Raw genomic sequence first — 27,349 nt, 5'->3', positions numbered from 1 at the left:
TCATGGCTGGTTTAAGTACACGGTGTAGGGTTTGTGCTCTCGTCCTCGCACCGTTTCGCTCACTAGAATGTCCGCCTTATCGCGGAGCTACAGTTGGCGGCGCCCCGGCGCGCAGTACAGTGCTAATGTGTACAGCCAGTTATAACAAATGTACAAGTTCTATTTACACTAATTATCTCATCAATTATTCATAACGCTGTTATATACAGAAGATTTCATACGGATGTTCAAGTAAGCCTTGTTGGGGGAGTTGTTTAATTATAGGTATATATACGTTCGTACGTAAGTAGTAGGGAAAAACAGGGGTTGCAAATAGGAACTTTCTGATGTTTCGATATCTTTTCTGTGTGATGTTTGGATTCTATTCGAACTCCACAAATAAAACAGTACAGTTATGTATCATTTTGTTTGACTGAGATAGATAAACATGAGGGTATCTATCGACGAACCACGACTACCTGGTGTTTGCTCTAGTACATTTCTGTATGGAATATTCTGGAAATTAGATGTGGCTACGACATCGGCGTACCGTCTCAACAACCAAACAATTATCGACTTCATTATAAAACCGGTAAAACCGGAGATATTCCCCTGTTGGGTTGCCCTAGTGCTAGAGTAGCCGGTTGTGGTGTTTGTTGGACCCACGTTAACACCTGTTTAGCGCAGTGTTTTGAGTTTCTTTTGCTCAAACATTTCTTAACAAAAAAGCTGGTTATCATATATCGCTGGCCGATGTTGCCAAGTAAAGACTAAACACGGCGTCACATGACGCAGGCCATTTGTGGTTCCACTTTTTTCTTTTTTTTTTCTTTCCATAATCCACGCTAGGTTAAAATATGCGGGGCCGATCACCTGTGGGAATGGTTCCCGTGTTTTTATGGGCCCTTGTACAGAGGGGGTCCATCAGTCAAGAATTAGGTCGATGGTTATGCATGTCGCATCAACCGTTGTATGGGCATGGGTACTTAACTGGCATTCTTATAGAGGAATTTCCGAGTCAACTATACCCGGCACACGAACGTCCCTTCAGTAAATAACGTACGCAAACATAGGATGACCACTCACCATTTCTCTCTGATAGTAGGGATCGAAGTCTTCCAGGGGCTGCCCCGTCAGCTTCTCCGGGAAGGGTCCGAGGGAGGGCGGCAGCACGCGCCCGTCTTGCAGGTCGGGATCTTTGACCGCAAGAAGCTCTTCCTCCTGGACGGCTTCGTTGGCCGTGGTGGAGGTGGTGGCCACCACCATGGCGTTGAGCGCGGTTTTCGAGCATTTCCCCTGCTGTTCCTTCTCGACTCGCCGCTGCTCGATGCAGGTCAGAGACTCTGGGGAAAGCGGCTTGAAGTTCGGGTTATGGGAAGACGCCTCCATTGCCTTGTAGGCACGACACAACTACGGAATGAAACGACATCATCGACTAGACAACAACACACCAAAACATTGTCGAGGAATCTCAGTGCTGCTGATATATTAGAAGGGTTGGTCCATCCGAACGGCGGTGAAATCTCCGAGACACAGGCCTTACCCCGCCATGTTTCACGTATACCCGATTCCTTTTCACCACACTGCGCGCTTCTGGCGATCTTAACCCTACCCTATTGATCCGCGGGTACACAATACAATTCAGGGGCACAAGGTGGAACCCGAGAACGACGGTATTCAATCCAGGCAAAACACAACACAACATACAGTTCGTAGCCACACAACCAAGCCGTCACTCCATCCGACTCACGTAGGAGAGAGCGAAGGTGTATGTTACCCGTCTGGGCGACAACCAATCCGCCGGACCAACCTAGAAATACCTGTCCGACCTACACAGGTGGAAGCTCGGTAGTGGCTTCTTCCGGTTTAACAACGTGTCCACAAATTCTACTCGCTGAGAACCCCCAGATTTCTTCTAATCGTTGCTGGAAATGTGTGCTCGAAAACATCCAGGGCTGGTTTCCAAAAACCTCTACGAGTCGGGCCCTCCATACGTCTCGGCAATCACATATTTGAGCAGCCTCATTCTGATTTTGGATTCCTATGGTGTATCTCTGGGGCCAAACACAACCCTATTTTGCATAGCAACTACGGCCGTTTGATGCGTGACGTCGAACGAATCACTACACTCCTCGCATCCCCTCCCCTCCCACGTAATGAAGGGACTACCCGATGCGGACCGAATCATGCTAAAATGACATCAAATTCCGATACATTTTACACGAAGATGTCCCTTCTTTCACTGTTTTTAATCACGTTTATAGGAATGATTTTGCCGCGGTGCCAGTATACCGGGGTCTTGATAATCAAATAAACGGTGGGGTCGTGCCTGCCTCTGCTCGTGTGTTGAAATTCTGCATACAAAACAAAACGCGTTAGTACCGACAGAATATTTGTTCGGAAGAAAACACAATGATGTATCAATTTCTTCTCTTTAGAATTTGCACAATATTTACCATACTGCTCTACAATCGGATATTTCTGGAATATATAATGAACGGGTTTTGCTTGCCGTGGAAAGCTCTCTTTTGTCTTGTCCCCTTTATGTTCACTCCCCGTCGAAAATCCCCCGACGAAAAGCCTGCACAGCTAGATAAAGGAGTGCTGTACTCTTGCCGTGATTTCATTTCAATGCTACCAATCCCTGCCAATAGACAGGGCTCTAATATAGCATGGTGGGTGCTCTTGTACTGCCCTGCCCCGTTCAAGCCCATGACATGCAAGCATTGCAGCTCCTGTGCAGGGATTGTACCTCACACCATAATCGATGTCAACATGCCGTGAAAAATGGGTACTAATGACGGCTGCACTGTCTGAGCGCCAAACGTCACGAAATCATGACATCACAAATTATGGGAAACACCACTCACTTTCTGTGGTAGCCTGTACAACATGTTTACGGTGCCATGACCAATGGTACAACGTCGTAAATTACTTCTATCATGATATTGCCAGGTAATGGCTATACGTACGAGTGTGGCAAGTATAAAATCACATCATGATCAATGTGAAATCAACGCGTGTATTTGTGTGTGTGTGTGTGTGTGTGTGTGTGTGTGTGTGTGTGTGTGTGTGTGTGTGTGTGTGTGTGTGAATATGTTAATAGCGGGATGACATGATATGGTGTAAATCGAATACATTCATGGGGGGGTTCTAAAGATGGCAGTTAGTTTGTAGAATTTGTGTCACTCATACATTAAGATACCCATCCAAGACACGCGCACGCACAAGCATACACACACACACACAAAGAGACACGCAATGAATCAAACATCGCGTGTGCAGTGACACCACAGCTAGAGACAGTGTCGCTTAAAACCAGTGTACTCGTAATTCCTATTAATTTGGTCCCCATCGATACGTGGCTGACATTAACTTTTATTCCCCTGTGATTATTAATTATTCATGTCTTAACAATTACCATAAATATGGGACTGACTAGTATGACTGCAATCATCATGCTCAGCCTGTACGTATATAACATAATGATTGCATATATATATGAACTTATTATGAACTTTTGTGCAACAACTGTACGAGACATGCATAGCAAAGGCATCAGTTTTGAGGGATTACTCTGAACTTCATATGGGAACAAATATTAAGGAAATCTGAACATTTTCAATGTAAGTAGTAAGTAAAACAACATTGTTGAGAATGGGTGCTATTACCTCGCTTTTATGTACATGTTGATATATATATATATATATATATATATATATATATATATATATATGTATGTATATAGGCATGACATAGATATAGCGGCATATAGAAAAGCAGGTTTGTTCTTTTAGAAAGAAATCTATGTTCCTTGTGCGGGTTGGGCTCATCTCGCCTAGCATGATTGACATTACAAAGAAGCGAGAAGCTGACCACATGTTTCAGATTACTAGTTCTTGTTACTATCTGTATCTTGTAACTACATTTGTATCTATGTCATTTTACATGTGTTTGTGTGTGTGTAAAACCCATGAGCTAAAATGTATAATAAAGGTTATCACTATTGCCCTACGTGTATGTCATTGTGATTTACTGTGCATTACAAGGTTAAGCTTAAATTAAAGGTGACACATTTATCGTATGTCTCTGGTGTTACGTACACATACACATGGGTGACAACTATATATCCGTTAAATTCTCGGACTCTTATTCATACAGTAATAATCCTATTCTCCAACAGACTATTCTACAAACTGGCCGGACAAGTGATAGAAACTGCCCAAAGTCATGCACAGCCGTCACTCCTCTGTCTCATATTGCCGTGTTTCTACCGTAGTTTTAGCCTTCAGAAAGCCATGTGTGATTCTGGTGGAGACTCCGGGTCGAATTCTATACAAACTTACACTGAAGACAAAGATATATGATATAAAGAAAAAGTGAGAGTAACGTTGAACAATATGAAGAAATATAAAGTAAGCGTTTCTAACATTGTTTTCATTCACACCTGGATTTTGTTATTGAGTATTCTCAATTATTCTATTACATAGAGTATTCGGTGCCGATTATTCATTGATTGCGCTACAATTACTCGCCCCAAGATGAACCTTGATATGAACTACCGCTTGCGAAAATATTTACCTGTATTGGTCACAAAACAAATAAGACATGTGGGTTCTTTTAGACACGTAGGCATGCAGGCGCACCTTGGTAAACACAGAAGAGTACACAGACAAACGGGTTAAATACACAGGAAAGACTGGTACTGTTATGTACAGTCTTAGCCTGGAATCCAGTCCCGGTGCACCTTGTGGGTAGGGTTGTTGGCTAAGGTTCTAAAAAAACCTAGTAGGAATACCTTAACAGGTCATAATATTGTGTCCTTGGGAAAGATACTTTCCTGCCAGTTACCCGTGCAAATGATACCTTCCTGTGGTTAGGGACTGCCCGTTTCGGATGGTACGCGAAGCGGAGGCCCTGTGTTTCAAGAGAACGAGTAACTATTACCACAAGGAACGCATCACATCCGTGGATAAGAGTAGGGTACCATCCCAGTGTAGGAGTGGATCTTACAGGCCGGTATTACGAAGCTTACACTTACTGTTAAAACTGTTGTATTGTTTAATATAAACAAACAAACAAACAAAACAAAATTTTTTTTTTACAAACTTACAATGTCGCTAGTGGTTTCTTAACAGATGCCCACCAATCGCGTATTAAAAAAATCACTTGTGTCACCTGCCTTTTCCTTCATTCTCCTTTGCTCACCTCTGCCTAACCATTATGTGGCCAAACTCCCCTGACAAATCATTCTTCCTATAGCCGGCGTAGTTATTCTGGCAGAGGCCAGAGGCTAAAGGAAAATACTGCTTTTGAACTTTAAGATCCTTTAAGCCACCGTTTCTCGGATGATGTTCCTACAAAAAAATACAGCTAGTAGTATAAATAGTGAAACACAAGAGGTGAGTAGTAGAGTCTCCTGGCTCCAGGGATTCGAAGCCAAGAGGAATTTGACAAATCTCACTTAGTTAGAAAATGCAAAGGAAAGGAAGAAATAATTGTGTAAATCACTTTCATTAGGGCTTCTCGTTTCATTGAAGGACTTCCGACGTTGAAGTTGACACTACAAACTTTGTAGTCAATGACGTCATGACAAGTGGCAGTATTCTCCAAGCAGATGTTTTGGTGAGTGTGTGATCAGTGGCCGGGATTTCTCACGGCTGTCTGAGGATTCGCACACAGGAAGGCAACTAAAAGAAATAACGGCCACTACTATCTCCCAAGCGAAACGTCTTGTAGAATAATGTTGCAGTGCGTCTTCTGTTAGATTTTTACGTGTAACGTTATTTGAATTTCCCCCGTCATTGACATCCCCAACCAAACGCATTTTGAAGTACGTACGATATGGCCTTAATGTTTGATAGATTTTTCTTCTTATTCTATAATAAAGAATGAAAATTATATATTAATTTTTAAAAGGGTAGGATTTTTCCAAACGGTTTGTAGTTCATAGCCATAAGACTACGCTGTTTACATTTTGATGCTTTCAAATCATAGTATGTCAAAGGTTATGGCGCTAGCAGAAGTGCAGGTGGGTTTGTTGTTCTGCTAATAACATCCTCTTAACGCACTATTTAATGCATTGGAACAGAGTAAGGCAGTCTACAGCGTAAATGATATTGTTGATCAGTATTTCATGCATGAAACTGTACTTCAAAAACAGATATGCTGAGAATATCTCGCGACAAAACTAACATTTGAAGAAAAGGGGAGGGGCACAGGAAGTTACATGTGACGTTTTTGTAGTCACAAAACGAGAAAATATGAGCCAAAATTAATCTGGGAAATAATGAGGACATTGACAGGATGTTCCTTTCAATGATGACTATTTTTGAGAGGATGTTCCTGTCAATAATATCCCCTTGCACTATTGACAGGATACTTGTGAATGACACAGGGTAGCCTTATCCCTGAAGACACCGAATGAGTGAACGTTTCTGCTGAGTGATATCTTTTACATGTTCATGTACGGAGCCATGGAAAATTCTATTGACGATAACAGTTTTTGTGTTTACGAGGCATAATGATACCTTTTTCCACAGTTCCAACAATCGGGCGGCCAAATGGGAAAGTGTTCGGAGATATGCGGTACCGTACAGGCCAGTAGCAATTCCGAGCCTCCCAATTTTGGCTGAAACGTTACCGAAGGTGACCAACAATGCTTTGGAAGATTCCCGGGAACGGCACTGGCTGGTACCGAACATATCTGAATGCTTTCCAATATGGCTGCCCAGTTGTTAGAACAGTGAGAAATATTTGTAACAGGTCGCCTTGTGGAGTACTTAGGGGTTTTTAAAAACAGCTAAGTAGGTAAGACTTTAGGGAAGCCAGGGACGTGTAGAAAACAGGAGGAAAAAAGTCTCTTCATGCCCCGGAAAAGCAAAAACTGCCATAGCCAGTAGCCTTTTCTATGACACCGTACGCAAACGTGTAAAAGATATCAGCAGAGATGTTCACGCCTTCGGCAGCATTCAGAGTCTCCAGGGCTAATGGTAGCCCTAACCCTTATCATAAACCATAACCCAGAGGGTGGTCCTGTAAATTGGTGCTAAAAGATGACTTATTGACATCCTTAAGCAAGACTGACCAACTATTAAGTAGTTATTTAGGAAAAAAATATGTAAGAACATGACCCAACTGGGAGATTGAAACCAGAACATTTTGTGCAACATGCAATTCCTGACAAAAACCCTCTGCAGCTAAAGCAGTTCATGAATTATTGCTTTTTGGCTATGTTGAACATTCAACTGAATAAGAAATTTCCTTGAAGTAGCATTACCCTACTTAGTACCCTGTCAAAAGATCCATGGAGGTTTTTTTATTACATTGTGAGCTCATACGATAGGGGTTAATACATGCCTGCCATGAGGCTTATTACATTGAGACCATTAGGACCATTTCTAAAGATGATGTCTTAACGTAATCATAGCTGAATTACACTTCATGATCCCATCAGTATCTAGGGTGTTTTTGTACCATAGGAACTACCCTAACATGATTTAAGTGACACTTACAAATGGCCATTACGAGTCAGTGACTTAGGCATGCTCAACTGTTTTTTTTTTCCAGTTGCATGTTATGTAATGCTAGTATTGCTTTGTTCTGCCATTCTAGTGATGCTGGAAAAGAGTGATGGATGTCACCGAAAACATCCAGAAGTAACCCCCATATCTTCTCAGAGATTGATTTTAAGATATAGCCAAATTGTATCTGGTGAAGGGCAATGGCTCAGCAGGAAAGGGAAGGGTCATTGCAGAGCTTTCATCTTTTTCCGAATCCCCTGATGCAAAGCATACATCTGAAAACTGTATGGATAAGATATTGCAGAACTTAGAAATGAAGACAGCATATGTCTTGAAACCAAAGCACAATAATGTCTTGGAAATTATTGAGTTTAGGCTGACAATGAAGATGTCCTCAAAGTAAGAAGGTGGTGGTTTCAACTTGTATGTCATCAGTTTTTACAGTGACCTCTTACCACAAACTCGTTACACTACAAGCAAATTTATCTTGCATTGCATAAATCATAAATGCAGTTGTTTAAACTGCAATATAAAAAAACTCAGCTACCTCCTCTCCCACTGTGAAGATAAGTCCATTTAAATTTAATTATGGTATCTTCTTTGGAGTCCAATCAAGTTCCTTGTTCCTTTTGATCCAGGTCAACATTCTGTTCTTTGCGAAGAGTCGAGAGCTGGTTGGATCAAAGGAGGCCAGCTTGTCCATCCCAGCTCAGACTACATCAGCTCAGCTGCTGGCAGCCATTGTCTCCAGGTATCCAAGGTGAGAGGGCTGTCCCTGCAGCTCAGCTGATAGCAGCCTCACACTCACAGTTCAGTAACTGGGACACCCTGGATCAAACCCTGCAAAGGGCATCTCAGTTGGGGTTGTCCCCACCTTTTGATACATCATAGAGGTGTAAAATGGGTGTTCCTTGTTCAACGAGGTGACTAAAGCACATTTAAGGAAATTAAAGGGAAATATACCCTGGTTCACAAACAGGAAGGAAACTTCCTATGTGCCATAAGGCAGTTACAAGGTGAACAACATCCAACGTTGTAAGAGAACCGGTACAATAGCTTAGCAATACTCAATGCCCATGCTTCATGTCTGGATGGATCATTCCAAAGGCTTAAATTATGGTACAAACTGCTTTCTCTAAATCTGCTTAGCACTTGCAACTGATAGTTATGGGAAAGAGTATGAATAGAAGTTGAAAACAGTGAACTGCTGTGGTGCTTGTTCAACTGTGTGACCAAATGGCTATGGAAATTGTGATGGATGTTGTCCTATACAGTCAAGGGTATGAGATGGATTCTAACCTATTTTGTGAAGCTTATTCAAGAGGGACAACAACCATAATGTATGATTTATATATGACTGTGAAGTGATCGCAGTACATTGTAAAATGTGATCTTTGTATTTGCATTTCAAATACTCCAGGTGAAATGTGTATATACAATGGGATAAGTCATTAATTATATTGGCATGATATATTTTATCTCGACATGATGGTCTAGTGGTTATACTAGGGAACATGGGATTAAAATGGCTGGCAACATATCGTTCCTGGGCCTTGGAAATTAATGGTACTTTACACGACTTTTTTTCACTCAATTGCCACAAGAAGGACCTTCGCATTTTCCTGTAACCTACATTAATGTGTCACCTGATCCTTCCATTTTTTGACAGAAGTGTGATGATCTGCCATGACTGATGACCGGTGTAATCTAATGGAATGTGATCCTCCATCATCCTGACGTGACTGTAATTGTGCCCAAACCCATAATCTGTGCTCTCCTGGTACTGTTTACTCAATCTGATCAGTTCTATCCATCACACTGTCTACAAGGTCTTACTTAACCTGTATGTTAGAGTCACCTCCATGAGCTGAAACACAGGGTATTACATGTATCAGTAATACTCAACATTCCAGTACTGGCATTTTATGATTTTCAATTGTATAGTCATCACATAATCATATCGTTCTTCAGCTCATGTTTTAGTCCCATATCTACAGTATTCCTCAAGGCATTTATGACCTAGCAGACATGCAATCAAGAGGTCACAGGTTCAATTCCTACAAGTAGCTGGGCCTGACCTTGTGTCCTTGGGTAATTGAAACACAATCTTACTCACTCCACACAAGTGTAAATTAGTACCTGACTTTGGTTGTAGGTAAAAGGCAGTGGAATGAGAGGGGTAGGCCCTGTCTTCCAATACCATGTCCAGGACACAGTGGATTAAAATGTATGTTACCAGTGACATTAAAATTCAACAAGTCATGATTACAAGCAACCATGAATGCAACTTGACAAAAACACTCTCTTGAGCATGTGCATAATCCTCACAAAGTACATGGATACACAACATTTTACCACAGAATGGTTGCTTAAAGTTTCTCAATAGAACATTTTTAACAAGTCGCGGTGTCATCTTCCTAATCTCCAGCCATGTATGCTGTGACGTCACAAGTGGAAGTTTGCATAGCAACAAGGTTTCATGTTCAACAACATCAGAAGGGTGTATATTTGGTACAGACATTCACTGAATGACACTTTGAGCAATGTTATTTTTTAGAGTTTGCGCACGTCCTATATGTATTTGTTCCAAACCACAACTCTGGAATCTATGATGAGAGTTTTTTCCAAAGAGAAGAGAGACACTGGGCTCCTATACTCTACCCATGGACCCCTTTACCCACAGGAGCTGATTCTGTAACAACATGAAAATTTGATTGACCAAGGATCCTACAAGGTCACACACTGCCTCAAAGGTAATAAACCACCTGACAGTAATTTGCTCCTTAAAAAGTGTAAGAATAACCCAATCTTAACTTACATTTCTTAAAAACTCATGCCACCCTATGCCACCCCCTAACCTGTCACTCCATTTCTTTGTACTCCCTTTTAGAAAAACCAACTCAGCATTCTACTCTTTAACTTGAGTTCTGAGATGGCATTGTCTTTGTCAAGTTTGATGAAGTATACCTCCTTGAACACAGTGTATCCGGTATTTGTCAGGATTACGTGATGGAGACAGCTGGATCAGCTGCTAATGCAGGCTGCATCCCGATTATCTAGTTTGTCTGGGCCTGCTACACTGGCAAGTGGATGACCCAAATCAGGACATTCCCACCCATTCATCATGCCAACCTCCAAACTGTGCTTGTTGTCTCTTCTTCTAACCAGTCAGAATACTGTCCTAGACAAAAATGGGGTATGATGGTAAGAATTGTTAAAAAGTACAGACTGAACTAGTTCAAACCACAGAGATAGACAGAAATAGATTCTGTTAATACAATCAGAATGTGTAAAGCTCTACCAAGACAGTGTGCAGATTCAGGACATTAAATAGTTTTCCTGCATAAGAAAAAAATCATAAGCCCACAGCAAATGCATTTTATGGATGACATCAGTGCACACATTAATTTTCACCTGATTTCAAAAGGAAATGGAGATGGTCAATACGCAGAGGAGGTCATCCATAGCATTTATGTTCTATCACATATTATTAGTATGTTGCTTATACAAGGTGGGACTTGATTTGCATAATCAATGAGAAAATTTATACATTGTACTTCAGGTGTGCTTGGTGACAGCAAACTCATTACTTAGGTAACTTGGTTTGAGAGGTATGAATGTAAATTGGGTCATGATTTTAATCATGACCTAATTTGCATTATCAATAAGAAAATTATACCATTATATCTTTACATGTATGTAGTGGTAATTGATGGCTTATTCATACTAGTGACTCCTGTGTATATAGTGAGTATCATCAGCCAGGCTGTGTAAATTTTGACATCATTTTGTAATGAGGAAATTCTACATTCATATTTTTTTGAACAAGGATATTTGCAACATACATGTACATTTGTATAATGGTTTGGAAAGAAGGGATGAACATTGTAATAACACAAAATTACATAGCAATGGTATGAGGTATAACTGGCAACGGTATGAGGTATAACTCTAGTTACATTCAATGATTGAATTAATATGCCTTATACACAATAAATACCTACACATTTTGAATTCTCAGTTTTGCATGACTACACATGACTACAGCAACTGTATCAGGGCTCAAAACACTTCTTTTGCACACCTGCACTGGTGCAGGTAACATTGAAAATTACCTGCACCAGAGGAAGTATGGATCATACTAAAATAGTTTAGGAACCATTGCAATTTTTTCTTTTACACTGTTACAGGCGGTAACAGTTAATGCAGCTAACAAATTCCATATGCAGCTACATTTATAGGACATGTATGTATAAAACCCAGTACATGAACCAATGCAGGTAAGGTGCAGGTACAGAAATACTTGCACAGTATTATCAATATTACCTTCACTAACCTGCATATGCAGCTGCATATGCAGGTGGTATTTCATGTATATTGCAATGGCTAAATCAGATGTATTCAATTCTGGTATTTGGGTATTTGATTGACAGGCCTGTGTCTGATTTAATTGGACCATGACAGTTGAAGGGTTGAACCATTCTGCTGTGGCCCTGTGGCCTCCAGATTCAATTCCTACAGGTGTCACAGGTGAGCGACATCAATTATCGACAGCTTCACAGGTCACTGACATCCTTAACATGTCAAACAGAATCGAATATTCTGCTATTGTTGTGTGTGAAGTTTTGATGACCATTTAGCTTTTCAAGATGCACTGTAAATTGTGAATTATTATGTACGGTGGTGGCATGGTCCTGGTTTTCGTGTTGAGAACTTGCGTCCTGAGAACATACGTCCTGTCTTGCATTAGGTTACTATGGTTTACACCATGAACACCTAACACAACATTAAGTCCCCCCGCCCCCCAAACTTAAATGAATATACTGTATTCTAGTCTGGTACGTCTAGTACAGCATTTACTCTGCAAGGAAGTGGAGGTGCATAAAAAAGCTGCAATAATTTCATATATCAATTAGATTTCTTAGTGTTTGCCTTAACGGCATTGATGTTTCACATTGCACAACATGGTGTACCATTTGTATGCAGCACTCATCTGCCTATTTTGTGCATTCTTTAGTAGTCATGGTGCGTAACCACTACTGGTGACAGTCAAGCTGGCCTGATGACGGTCTAATTAAATCAACTTATGGTTTGTTGGGTTTCTATTGTGAACCGTGGGAAACATGCAATAATGAGATTACTTGTCTTACATTGTTAAAAACTAGATGAAGAAGAAGCAAATACATTCTTTGTGTGTTACATCAAAAGTAGACTAAATCAATTCCTTTATTTCTGCCTTTTTTAAAGGTTAATAATATTAGAATTATGACATAAACTAAGTCAAGACAACCAAAATACAATTTGAAAACAGTCATAGCATCGATCTTCAATTAACATACATGTACTAGGCAATTGCATAAAATATAATAATATTTCATCTTTCCTTCTTTTATTGAGTATATGCAACATCAAAAATTCTTCAGACTGAAAGTATTTGTTGCAAGGTAATCAAATATGTATCTAATTTGGAACCCAGCACAGTGACTTTGGAAAAATGAACTTTTGAAAATAATAGTAGTTTCAATAGTTATAAGCACTGTTGATTTGTATGAAGAATGTTTTTTGCAAACTCCAGTTTAAGTTTCCAAAACTGGTGGCTACATTCAAATGCAGCCATAAATAGATTATCTTGCAACAAAAACATTTAATATTGAAGAACATTAAAGGAAAGTGTATATTTGGCACAAATGTACATGTATATGTGTTTGTTAATTGAATTATACCATAATTGTTGGTGTCACAGTCTGTAAGATAGATTATGCAGTTCACGTATCTTCTAATTTCAAAAATTACTTGGTGGGATGAGAAACCTGGCAACAAATGCTCTAAATGATAAGTGGTAGATCATTATAAGTGTGAAGCTTAGCACATATGATAAATAGTAATGTAAAAATAGAAGAGAACACTTATGATATTACCAGTTATGTTGAAATAGATTGCATGTAGGAGCTGTATGATTAATCAATTTATTTAAGTTACTTATAGTGACAACTTGAAGTACATAGTTTATTACATACTCAATGGAATATTCCTAAGAACTCAATGTGAGATGAAAATAAATGTCTCTGGTTTTATGTCAAACCTGGGCCACTATAACATTTGATACAGGTGTTCTGGACCGGGTGATAGACTTAGGACCTTTTCCACCTTTTTGTCTGAGAATGCCAGATTTTATCAATTAATGGCGCATTTCGCATTGAAAGATGTGTTTTCTCCAGTTGGTCCTACCCGAGGTCGGGCTAGTACGTTGGGTGATACAGAATACACTGTGTTGTATTCTATTTTCACATGCATTTTAGAATTTGATTTAGTTGCTGTATATATATATACAAATGTATATTGCAGACAGAGAGAACTGTAAGATATATATATCAACCATGCACCTCCTCTGCATTATACCTCCAGGCTTGTCTTGCCGGGGTTAGTCTTTCTATTATTCTGTATACTTGTAATTCAACGTTGGACAAAGATAGAGTTGCAAGGTGATGGAATACCACAATGGGTATATTAATCTATGCCTCATGTTTTTTCTGTAGTTTGGCTATCATCTCGAACAACCTGGTGCTGGCTGTCAATCAAGAGTATATCACCCCTGACAACAGCCCCCTGTCCCTCCAGCCTGGTGATGAGGTAGCAGTAATCCCACCAATCAGTGGAGGGTGATTCAAGTTCAATATCAGCCAGGTAGCAGCATGTACAATCATGCATTTTTTAAGCTGTCAATCTGATGTTTTAACCAGCAAATGTTGACTTCGTACACTTCTACATAATTTACATCAAGAGATATTATTAAAATGGTGTATCCAATAAGAGCTGTGTTTTGTAACGGGATAATGTACATGGCAGTGCAGTATGTAATTAGATATTTAGCCGCCCAGGACTTTACTGATTTGTGTTTTTCAATTCTTAGTCTTGAAGCCTGTGAATGACATATAATTATGATTTCAATTTTAACTTCAAAACAGTCTGAGCAAAGAAATCATGTGTTTCTACTGTCACAGTGCATAGCGTAGATTTGTATTTGCTGTGGTTTTCTGTGACCTTACTCCTGTGACCCTATCCTGGCAAAGTCATCACAATACAAACATTTCAAGTGCCTTGGAATTTTGTTTTACCATTGCCTCAAAATTAAGTCCCTCAGATTGAAATGTATTGGATAAATGTAATTGAAACAACATTTTAAAACCACATGCACATAGGACTGACACTATACTACATGTACATTAGCATGCTTACAATTAACATAATAATATAATTATGCATCACTCGTAGAAATAATTATTAACATTTATTCAACTGATATTATGTATAGTTATTATGTACAGTTGTTATAGCAGGTAGTGCATGGTTGTCATTTTTATTAATGTTTATGAAACTATATATTATGACCAGCAGAAACAACTTCCACACAGAAGCATGTCCACAGTACAAGGAAAGGATCACATCAAACTGACCACTGACCAGCTCAGTGTTGAGGAACTGACCACCTTGGTGACTTCACCAACCTCAGGAGCCATCTCTGTTTTCATTGGTAAGATGATACAGTCCTATATTTTGAATATTTTTACGTAACACGCTGGTGGACATGGTGTTTTAGTTGTTTGCTATACCATTGGTGTACATATACTATTGACTCTAAATCAGTAAATGCACACTTTTATGTAGCATGCATAACCCGTTTTTGAATGTTTCTTGAATAATTTGATTAATACAAGTATATACCAGATAAAGATAGTTTACACAATCTAAGATGTAAGGACCAAAGTTTGGCTGCCTTTATGAATTAATATTTGGGAGATATTTTTGTGTCTTTCCTGGAGTCAAAGTGGATAATGTCTGTCGTAGTGAGATCTTTACTAGTATACTGTATTCATGAATCAAGCATCCTACTATCAGAGTTAAAAGAAAGAATTATATTTTTCATTATATTTTTCAATTGACACACCATCCTCTCCTGTTAAATCAGTAATTGATTAGTAACTAATTGCCTATTTTCAGACGTTGTCCACATATATTCTCCCCTCATCTCCATCCTCGAATACTTATAAGTGAATATACAATCATGCCAAGCACTAACGGTTCATCATTGGTCCATTATCAGTGGTACATATAGATTGGCTATTCTGAAGAATGTCACTACCTTTAATAATGTTGCTTTGTAGTTTGTTTTTAATTTTGGGATTAATAGATATCAAATCAATAGATTAGCTTTCACTGCGGCAATTTCCATTCCTGACTGTTGAATCGCTAAAAGCAGACTAAATAAAATGTGCTGAAATCAGCAGCTGACATCCATAAATTTGAGGCTAAAGAGATCAGGTCTAAAGTCACACAATGTGAAGTGTGAGCCAACATCAGTCTGTAGGCTTTACAATAAAACATATATCTGAGTGTTGTCAGTTCTGATTCCCAGCTGATATGGACAGACAATGACAAATGTCCCAGCAGAAAAAATCAGGGCCCTACATGTTTGCGCGCAGGGCTCTGGAGAGGCCGGCTTTATTGCTTTCGGGGTGCGGTTAATGTTTGGCACTCACAGATGCGTGTGTACTGCATTCCCCCAGGGTGCACCAGCTTGATTGAGGTGTTGTTACTGCTGTTGTATCAAAGGACAGAGAAAATCCTGTACATATGGGATGGAAGGCCATGACAAATTACAGTGGGGATGGTGCGGGATCAGCATGCATGATGGCGGCGTCTGTCGCGGTCTCAGTCACTACATTGTACATGTCGATACATCAAATAGCCTGGAAATGATGACATAGCTCAGCAGTTGGGTGGAGAATATTTGTGGAAAGGCTATAGTTTGGACTTAGCCAATAAGTCTCTGGGGTCAAAAGAGCATTTTCAGCCAGAATATGATGACCAGTATCTTCCCTATCAACATGCCATTTTTAGGGCATGGCCAACATTTAATTTAGTAGGTCACTGAGCTCTGTCCAGTGAAACAGGTGCATTTTCAGGCAAAATATACTTGACTATCTGATGATATTTGAAAACAGCAGCCTTCTGGCGATAAACAACTTTGGCTGAATGTTGTTGACGGTGTGACACTGGCTTAACTAGAGGCTAAGTATATGCTTGAATTGAAGATTACAAGGAAATGCGGGAGCAGCATAATCTGTATCTGTATGTATATAGCCGGTATAATCGCCCTTCAGCATAACACACTAGTATTCAGACAGGGACAATGCAGAAATGTTGAATTGGCTTGACATTTACTTTCAAGCTGATATATTCCAGATTATACATCCCATTTAGTAAATTATTTTGAATGTGTTGAGACCGGGCCTTCTAGCCACTTAATCCTCTCCCTTCAACAAAGAATACAATCTTTTGTAAGGTCATAGGTTTCCCATATTGGGGTCAAGTTAGTCATTGCAATTCTTGTGGGCACAAATGGGAACCCAATGATATAAACTGTCATGTGAGACATGTGACTGGATATGTAATGGTCACATTGCTCTTGCAGCATCATGTTGTAAAGAAATCCATGGACGTCTTTCACATGAATTCGAATAACATTTGTACAATAACAATATAACAATCTCAAATAACATGCACCTCCCTAAACACCTTCACAACAACGTCTTAGCAATCTTATCCACGACATACAAGCCATGTAGATATGTAACAGGTATGGCTGCATGTAGGTAAAATTGTTTGGGTCTGGACCTGAATGCCAAGTGTATCTTTTCATGTAACTCTAACAAATATAAATAAAATGTGGATGGATTTAGTCAATTGTATCTCAAAGATGACAAGTTTTACAATTTACCACTAGAATACAAGACAAACTAAGTCCTGTACTATTCATGCTATGCTTTGAGATGAAATTTATCACACAAATAGACTACATTTTGTGGGTATTTTTGTAGATCTGTTGGATGGAAAATGCTTTGTGACAAATCTAAATTTAAGGTATTTCCTGTAGTAAATGAATGTTTCAACTAAAGAGAATGAGTTTATGTAGATCATAGATTGTTTGATATACACAATTTTCAACTTATAAACAGTAAATATAGTCTATGATCATCATAACATACCGGCAGGTTTAGTCTTTGTCTTTTTTCATTTTGTATATTCGATCATGAACTGAAGGTATATCTTCAAATATTTATGAGATTGTTAGCTGAGATCTCCTGCATTGCATAACAATATTTTTCAATACAAAGATTTTTTTGTCAAATTAAGAATTTTACTTAAATGTGTTTTATTTCAGTTATCACTCCATAATCTCCCAGTAAAAAGCTGCTTAATTGACAATCAGGCCTTAAATGGTGTTAGTGTATAATTTCATCATCCAGTCATTTAGCTGCTTATTGATGATTGGTTGAAAAATATCAATTAGCATAAATGAATAAGCCTACCCACATAAATCCAGGACACCTGACACCTGTAAGGGGTGATGTGTTTTACTGGGACAGGTGCTAAAGTGGTCCCTCCGCAGGTAGTAATGGGACAGCCAGTAGTGCCAACTCCTCTATAATTAATGGACGGTGTCATCTGTCTGGGGCTAATAGGTGATGGGGAATGTGCATTAATGTCATTATGTGGTGAGATGAATCATAGATAGGTCTGAATACTATACAGTAACCACATATATCTTTTAGTTACAGGTTCAAAATACTGAATGTCAATATATCAACACTGTACCTAAACAAATCTATACTCAAGTGAATACTGAGTTGTGATCAAAAATGTGCAATACTTTGGCAAATATGTATCCCTGGAAAAAGATAAAAACATGGGCATTGAAACCAGCATCATCTTTTAAACCCTATCTCAAAAGTAAGCTCTTTCATTGGATACTGAAAGTTGAAATTAACATTCTTTACTGTTTCTGTCATCATTGAAGACCACAGGTTCTGTCCTTGGTGCTGATTGGTCACATTGGTACTCATTAAAATGAAGTAATGTCTGTCCTTGGTGCTGATTGTTCACATTGGTACTCATTGAAATGAGGTAATATTGACTGTCCTTGGTGCCGATTGGTCACATTGGCACACATTGAAATGAAGTTATATTGTCAGTAATTGGTGCCGATTGGCCATTGTATACATTAGCTCAATCCATACTTGGTACTGATTGGTAGGGATGGTAGTGATGAAAACACAGGTATCTGTCCTTGGTGCTGATTGGTAGGGATGGTAGTGATGAAAACACAGGTATCTGTCCTTGGTGCTGATTGGTAGGGATGGTAGTGATGAAAACACAGGTATCTGTCCTTGGTGCTGATTGGTAGGGATGGTAGTGATGAAAACACAGGTATCTGTCCTTGGTGCTGATTGGTAGGGATGGTAGTGATGAAAACACAGGTATCTGTCCTTGGTGCTGATTGGCAGGGATGGTAGTGATGAAAACACAAGTATCTGTCCTTGGTGCTGATTGGCAGGGATGGTAGTGATGAAAACACAAGTATCTGTCCTTGGTGCTGATTGGCAGGGACGGTAGTGATGAAAACACGAGTATCTGTCCTTGGTACTGAATGGTGAAAACAGAGGATGTACAATCATATGTGCTAATTGGACTGACATGTTTGTTACCTTTTATTTAAAAAAACAGCATGCTCTGTCAACAGTGCTGATTGGTCATGATGGCACAAGTTGTACACCTGTCAGCATAATATGTCCTTAATGCCGATTGGCTGTGAATAACCATGCTACTAGTATTAAAGAAATGACCTGTCCTGTGCTTATTAGTTGTAGGAAGCCTATTTTCTGAGTGAAACCATTGTGATGTTACTCTGGATTTTGTATTCAAACTGGCAAAAACAAGGTAAAAGCTACTGTTAAGAAGCATGATTCTGCATTTTTTCTGAAGAAAGGAAAAACTTTTTGTATGCAGTTTTCTGTTAAGTAACCAACTGCCATTTTGTCATTAATACTCTGTATGATTTATGATGTATGTACATGCAATTCAATGCAGTTCCTGTGAATTTAAGTATAAGACATACCTGTAAAATGCAATGTTATCATCTGCAAAGTGGCTTTACACTATAACCAATAACAAATGTTGTGTCATAAGTCTATGTCTGCAGTGAGAGAATTCAGACAAACTGCCCTTCTGCTACCATGCAGGTACAACAAGGAATAACTTTGCTGGTAAGACTGTTCTGAGACTGGAATATGAGGCTTACGAGGCAATGGCAGAGACTGAGCTCAGGAAGATCTGTGCACAGATCAGGGAGAGGTGGGAGGTGGAGAACATCGCAGTGTTTCATAGGCTGGGGTAAGTCTCTGTAACATTAGCTGTGTAAGGCTAAGCTATGCAGATCTTGAGGTGTCTACAGTTGTGAGTTTGGGCTAATGGAGATGGGATGGAAAAGTCATGGATTTAATTCCTTGCCTTGCTGGCTAGATCTCTCCAGGTACTTACACAACTTTCCTCACTCCACCCAGGTGTGAGAATGGGTACCTGACTTTGATTTGGTTTGATGATCAGCTGAAAAGGGATTGACTCTGCCTTACAATACAAACAAACCCCAGGAAAAAGTGGATAATAACCAATGACCCTACAACCTCAAAGAAGGCTATGGAATAACCTTGATCTTTTAAAAATCTATGGTATGCTTCATGGTGACTCAATGTCCCACAAAGAGATCAATAGATAGGTGAGATGAGGTGTAATCAGACACATCTTTAAGCACACCTCCTCTGGAATTCCCTGTATTACGCTCCAGCAGACACAAGTCATGTAAAGAAAGACATTGTGTAGATCTGCTTAGCATACTGGAAGCAGAGTTAGAGCACAGAGGATGAGATCCTATTACAGCAAAAAGAAACTCTCAGAGCTAAGGGAGCTCGCGAGACGCAAAACATAGTGGAAGAAGATGAAGAAATACTAACTGAAGATGTGGGATGTTTCAATCGCTACAGATGCAGAAACCAGTGGATGATGATGATCGGCCATAATAAACAGAAAACCTTCTTATGTACAGTGCAACATTTTTTGTACATTCTTTTTCAAAATAGGTGGAGTCACAATAATAATAAATGTAAAAATAATGTTTTGATATAACTCATCATCACTCGACTGCTGACTCAATCTTCACAAATCATTTCCTACACCTGTGACCTTGATTTTTATGTTACAGTAATACAGTCTCTTTTGCAATGTGCTTCATATCATTATTCATATTTTAGCTTTTTTTGCCCCCAAAACAATTGTTCGCCAGTCCCAGGAACAGCAAGGCCCAGTATACTATTTTCCCCACCACCCAGCTTGTCTTTGCTTCTAATGTCTATGCCACAGAGGGACAGGAAATGTAGCACATCTCTCAGTAAATCGTCCCTGCCAGGGAGTGAATACAATTAATTCAATGTTGTGAGAGTAAATTGTGTCCAGGCAGAAAGACTAGTTGAAAGACTGATGTGTTGAGGCAGCAGCCATCACCTACTGTAAGCACGTATCAGTCACACACATGTGGCCCTAATGGCAGTTTAACTGCCAGAAACCTGTGAGTCGATCTACATTTCCCTGCTATGGAGGGCACTCAATGTAACTCTCTTGTGAACAGCCTATCTAAGTGTAAGGTAGATATATGACTTTATTTGCATGGTGAGCTAGCCACAGACTGGAACTTAATGTACCTTCCAGATTACAGATATCAACTTGAAGTTAGAAAGATCTGTTGAAGTGTGGGTAAAGTTTGATGTACACTTGTCCAAATGTGCATAGACGATAGGAAAGAAATTGTGTACAATATGAAGTGTGCAGTGAGTTGACTGTAGGGAATCCGATATATTTTTATAACTTAAAATCCGTAGTCTTGTACATGGAACAAATTGACAAAATTACTATTTTTATGTGTCTTGATTAAAAACAAGGTAGCAAGAAAAAGGTTATATGATAGGTTTGTAAAATGAAAACAATGTAGCATCTTTGAGGATCGTGGCTATGAAAGATTGCAGGTAGTTCAATCCATTTACATGAAGAAAAATCATGCTGTATGTTTATTAATTATCACTAAAATATAGTGACATAATCCACTAATCTCTTTATTAGTTATTTTCTTTAAAAGTCTGTAACAAAAAATGCCTCTGCAGTCCTAAAGAAAGCAGCCAGGGACCAAAATGCATATTCCCAAGCACAAATTATAGTGCACTAATGCCAACAGCTTAGACTCTAGCTTGAGTATTATGTATGCCTGGGAATTCTGCTGCAGTACCAAGAAAAGCTGCCAAGGGACATAGGATTCAGGCCTTATTTGATACATTTGATAATAATTCATCTAGCTTCTTAAGTTATGCTATTCAACCACAAACACTGTTCAACTGTACAAATGCTACCAAAACACAACCCTCTTTGCAAAAAGTAAATAATGTGAGAAACATGTCACTACAGTAACAATATTGCATTCAGAATCTTCAGAATAATATTGTCTGAGAAGGCTTTAGCATTAATAGCAAGGTGCATAAATATATATGGAGCAAAAAACTGCATTTTCATCCGGAGTAATGAGCAGGTGGCTGATAATCCCATCATACAGGTTTTCCTGGAGATCATCACCCACATCATTATCATTTGATCAGTATCTCTCTAAGACATCAGAAATTTACAGCACTTTAAAATACTGTATATGGTGCCAAAATTATTGGTGAGTGGAAAATGGTTTAGAATTAATTGGATCATAAAATACTTAGTTTTATTTCAAGTTAGGGCCTGATCACATTTGTCATACAATATGCTGTTTGATTGCAAACTGAGGGAATTCTTTAGAAAGTCATGAATGCATTGAGCAAAATTCAGCTGTCTCATTGCCAAATACATCCCTGACAGCTGTTAATTCTGTCAGAGCCTGCATTATAAAGTTATTTCTTGTCTTACAACAAATGTGACTGTGCCTTGCTTCACATACACACACAGAGAATTAAGTCTGGTAGCAATGGGTGGGTGAGTGCCCCTCCCAGCATAGCCTGAGAAGTAGAGCGACATTTTACCAGTGCTTGCTCTGGCGAAAAAAATGTATTCCAGACAGTTTTTTTTTATTCAAGCTGCTTGCCTTTCAGTAACCGCCGCAATAACCGTTGTTAGCTCAATCTTTAGCTTGCTAACCAGGAATTTACACGTGGACAGTGCAAAGGCTAGCTTTACAAAGGGAGCTGTATCATGTTTTTAGCTGAAAAAAAGCAGTGAAGTGACCTTCACTGGAATGGAAAATTCATAAATGGTATACTTCTGTAACTAGTTTCATCAGTTAGGTGCATAGAAGGATATTTAGTTGAACATTGGAAAGGATTTACCTTCCAAAATTTCAATAGGCCTGTTACATTCATCAGTGCTATCCCTACTTCCCATTGCTAGGACTACTAAAATATGGTATATATAAATCCTTTTGGTAGTGAAAAAATTAACTGCATTATTCAGAAAATGGAAAACTATGAATAACTGATTCAATTATCATATATCGTACAGACAGTATTTTCAATGGTGTCATTCATGTAAACTACCAGTGGTTGTATTTGGAAACGATGTCGCTAACATTGATGAATTAATCCATCACTGTCAGTTCAACAGCTCTCTTCTACAAATTTAGTCTTTTCAATAAGATAAACTAAATGTTATATGACCTCCTTGAAGGAGGTAATTGTTTTAGTGCATCTGTGTTTTTTTTTATTTTTAAATTTACTTTGGAAAGTATGGTAAATAAAAAATGGGTGGATTGTGAAGATGCTTAGTATGTCCATAGGGTCAATTTAGGTCCTCCTTGGTACTGGTGCAGAACTTCTTGTTTTAAAACAAAATTCTAGTTCTGTTATCTTTGTACCTTTACAGATTGTTTGGATTTCTACCTCAAATCCAGATGGTGATTACTGGTGGATGACTAACCTTCATTAGTGCACCATATGGTGATATTTGAAGATTACTATTGAATAGTTTCCATCAGGTAGAAAAGGTTTGGTTGAGTAAAAATGCCTTTTAATGTAGTTTTGAGCACAACTGACAACCAGACGGTAAAATGGCTTGCTGTCCTTGGTGCTGATTGGTTATGATAGCTGATGTTTGGAATCATTTTAGATCCTTCACTTATCTTATCTGTGGTCTGAGGATTACAAAGTCATTTGTTGTCCTACAATGTCACTGTGCCTTGCTGCACATACTTAACTTCAGATGGCAGGACATATGCTATTGATGCCAATGTGCTCTTGTAAAGGACACCATTACAACTAGCAAATGTTGTAAATACACTAGCAAATGTTGTAAATACATTTGCACAGTCTGTCCTTGGTTCTGATTGGTTACACTAGCAGATGTTGTAAATACATTTGCACAGTCTGTCCTTGGTGCTGATTGGTTACACTAGCAGATGTTGTAAATACATTTGCACAGTCTGTCCTTGGTGCTGATTGGTTACACTAGCAGATGTTGTAAATACATTTGCACAGTCTGTCCTTGGTGCTGATTGGTAGGTTATTTAGAAAGGGTTAAGGTCCCATAGCCTTTTTAGGCCTTAGTAGCACTGGGTTGTTGATCCATTGTGTCTAGGGCATAATATTAGAATGCAGAGCCTATCCCTGTCCCTCCATTGATGTTTACCTCCCAAACTGGAGCCAGGTGCACAGTTACACAGGTGGAGTGAGGAAGGTCATGTCAGATGGCTTTAGTAAGGACTCAACATATGTTCAGGAATGTATGGTATTAACCCCACAACCTTTTCACCCTGCAGCTGCTAAGCGCCTGGCTATTCAGTCTGATACATATATAAGTTTGGTAAAATTACTGTGTAGACTACTTATCTTTTGCAGTTAATGGTAAGATATGAGGCATTCTCAAGTGCCTTTTAAAATGTCTTAACTCGTAATAGATATGGATTACTTCCAGGTAGAAGTAATTGGTATAATTGCGTCACCACTGCTTGGGGAGTAAAATGATTGCTACCCTGGGAAACATGAATTACGCACATATGAATGGTTTTGTGCAGTTGATGTGAATAGTGTGTCAGGTTCTTGTATTATTCTATGCAGCCTTCACATCATTAAGAACAGCACCAGCATATATAAATATGTGTTGACAGAAGGAGGGGATGAGTCAGAGTTTTCCACAATAGAGGCAAAGGGTTCCAAGATTCTTCCAAAAGCATACAGTTCATATTGAGCACTACTGCCCATGTGAGTCCTCAGCTGAGACTTGTCTGACCATAACTTCACTCCTAGGAAGCCTTAGACACCCAGTTTTCTAAACATTTCCATAGCCCCACACTGTCTTTCCTACGTTGCTTGAGTCCCTTGCATTGTCCTCATGCTCTATTTTTCAAGAACTATAACTAGTTTTCATGTAGGTCTGCATCCTGAAACACTTCACTTACAAAGGGAATGTCCAGAAATGTTCCTATATGTCAATGGTTTTTTCCATCATAGTTAACCTGCTATACACCAAGGTGGTATATATGCCTCTCACTTCCTCTATCAACATGTACATGTGCATACAGTATAGTGACATCTTTAATGGACTGTTTAGTCATGGTTAGGGTAGCATGTTGAAATGTGCATGGTTCAATGCTGATTTCATTCAGAAGTTAGCAACTCAGCATGATGATATTCAGGACTTGGAATACCACCTGTATACGCAGGCTATTGCAGGTAAAATTGGAGCTGATGGCTACCTGTACCAAACCAATTGTATTCAATAAATGTATAAATTGCATGTGGATTTCTGTTTGCTGATCTGACTGCTACCCCCTGTAATATTCTATCAAAGAATTAACTACTAACTGGTCATAGTTTTCTTAGGGGCACAACCTTATTCTTTTCATCTCTACCTGTGTTTCCTACCGACTGTCTCCACCGACAGTAATCACAGACGACACTTTGCCCTACCCCTTATGAAGGCAGCAGAGCATCTGCTAAAATGTCTTAGGTTGTGTACCTAAGAGAACTATACTTATATACACAATGGTATTCATACTTTCTGAAATCTTTCTTTCACAGTTGGCTTTCCAACCAAGCCAGAAAAAACAATGTTGAAAAGGAAAACAGAATGAGTTGTGCAGGTAGATTTTGTCTGGTGCAGGTAATTTTGAATGATACTTGTACCAAAGCAGGTATGCAGTAGAAAGTATTTGGAGCACTGCTTTTAAAGGATTTTTATTAGCATGTCAGTAGTGAGTATCTACCTCCTTTTACTATTGGTATTACCACACATTTCTGAGAGCAATTTAAAGCAGCCATTCTGTCCTTAGCTGTCAGCAAGACATCTGTTTGTAACTGTAACTTCCCACTCACTGATCAGAAAGCCTCTGGGGTTTAGTAATAAGACACAGCCATTACCTGATGTCACAAAACATCCATCAGTGCAGGTTATAGTTTGCTTTTATCCATAAAATCTTCCTGGTCAACAAATCCTTTAATCCACTTAGTACAGCCTTATACATCTTGGTAGTTTGTCTCTTGGAGTTAATTGATAAAGCAAATTGTTAGTCTCTTGTTAGTAACTTTGTTGATATTACTTTCAACAAGAACGTTACTTGGGTAACTTTTGTGTCTGTACGCCTGATCTGTGATGTAATAGCACAACTCAATTCAGAAGTTATTGATGGATTGTTATGGGATTTGGTATGTTCAATAGGTTGGTGTCAACAAAGAACAAAGTCACCAGTGGCCCTCCTTGTGGTTTTCTATAGTACTGCATTGTAATTGTCACTATCTCAGGTTTTGAACATGCCATGTGCTTCAGTGGCATTAAGTGGTAGGTATAGCTTTCTTGTTTGTATCTTGGATGTCATAGGCTCATTCTATAGGTAGGTTTTGATGTCTGATTACTATCTTGATTACAAAATACACTGCTACAATCGCTAGATTTTTGTATTTTATACTGCGACTTTCTACTACAACCATCCAGGCAATTTATCTTCCAAAATCTGGGATATTTCATATTTCAATACCTGCTGAGTAGAAATCAGACTCATCACTAGCTGAATCAAAAATGGTGCTACATGTATTTATATAAAAATAAACTGTTTCACCTATCAGTCTAATGTTACATATTTCCCTTTTTCAAGTGCTGTTGTATGGTTGCAATTAGTTACTGGGCATTCCTGCATCAGATCATCAAAAAGGAATAGACTTTGCAATACATTTGATTAAAGACGCATGCATGATCTGTATATAAATAAAACACCCAAGTTAGCTCTATCTTTTCTTATGGCTAACTACAAATGTAAATCAAAGCATTCATTAGCAATATATATCATCATGTATCTAGTACCAACTTTTTTGAATTCCTCCCATGTCTGATCATTATTACTGGACATCAGGGCTGTTTCCTGTCATAGTTACCACCCCCCCCTGTATATAGAGATGGTAGGTCCTAGCTCCCCCATGTCCTTCACTTCTCCAGGATACATACAGCTATGTGACACATTTAATGGACTGATAATCAACAGGTGAGTAGACAAATTCAAGTGAAAGTCAAAGCAGTCGTCTTCAATTCAGGTGATGTATGAGACAGTGGGAGGGTAATGCAGCTTTGCCATGGCTTGAATTTTCAGCCAGGTTCACTGGGTCTCCAGGTCCTGTACTTTTATCAAAGGGTGTGCTGGGTGGTTTTACAGGCAGAGTTTATTATACGCATTGAGCTTATGCCTGAAGGGGGCTGATGACTGTGTGTCCCAATGCAAAACGATGTATGCAACCCAAACCAGTCATGTCAAGCAGACTGCTAGATCCTGCCCCACTGCACACCATTTTCCTAAGTTTGATAATCTTTCTATCCAATATGTGTATTAATTGGCAAGGCCCACCCTGTACTTGTTACAGGTGAAGAAGTGTCATTATCATATAGCCAGGCGCCGCGGACCAATCAGAAGGCCCCGTTCCACGTTGGTTATGACGCCGTAACACGTAGAT

The 27,349-nt window shown here is 39.1% G+C and overlaps 2 protein-coding genes across 3 annotated transcripts in view; one reads left to right on the top strand and one right to left on the bottom strand.

The window, feature by feature from the left end:
* The window catches only part of LOC118407736 (sodium channel protein type 4 subunit alpha B-like), a gene marked incomplete in the record, with an annotated part of 58,292 nt that extends 56,200 nt beyond the window's left edge, over positions 1–2,092 (bottom strand). The window contains 1 exon segment of the mRNA XM_035808256.1: positions 1,066–2,092. Coding sequence (XP_035664149.1) covers positions 1,066–1,368 — 303 coding nt within the window.
* Positions 2,093–5,844: 3,752 nt separating this feature from the next.
* The window catches only part of LOC118407776 (molybdopterin synthase catalytic subunit-like), a 31,861-nt gene continuing 10,356 nt past the window's right edge, over positions 5,845–27,349 (top strand). The window contains exons 1-5 of one of the 2 annotated variants that reach the window (XM_035808307.1): positions 5,845–6,010; positions 8,141–8,262; positions 14,039–14,186; positions 14,895–15,033; positions 19,583–19,733. In XM_035808307.1, coding sequence (XP_035664200.1) covers positions 14,919–15,033; positions 19,583–19,733 — 266 coding nt within the window. In that variant the 5' untranslated portion in view covers positions 5,845–6,010; positions 8,141–8,262; positions 14,039–14,186; positions 14,895–14,918. The remainder of the gene's footprint in view (positions 6,011–8,140; positions 8,263–14,038; positions 14,187–14,894; positions 15,034–19,582; positions 19,734–27,349) is intronic. The other variant, XM_035808296.1, reaches the window with a different exon arrangement.

This window comes from Branchiostoma floridae, chromosome 2, assembly GCF_000003815.2.
Source record: "Branchiostoma floridae strain S238N-H82 chromosome 2, Bfl_VNyyK, whole genome shotgun sequence".
Classification (NCBI taxonomy): domain Eukaryota; kingdom Metazoa; phylum Chordata; class Leptocardii; order Amphioxiformes; family Branchiostomatidae; genus Branchiostoma; species Branchiostoma floridae.
This window is presented reverse-complemented; position numbering and strand designations above follow the sequence as displayed.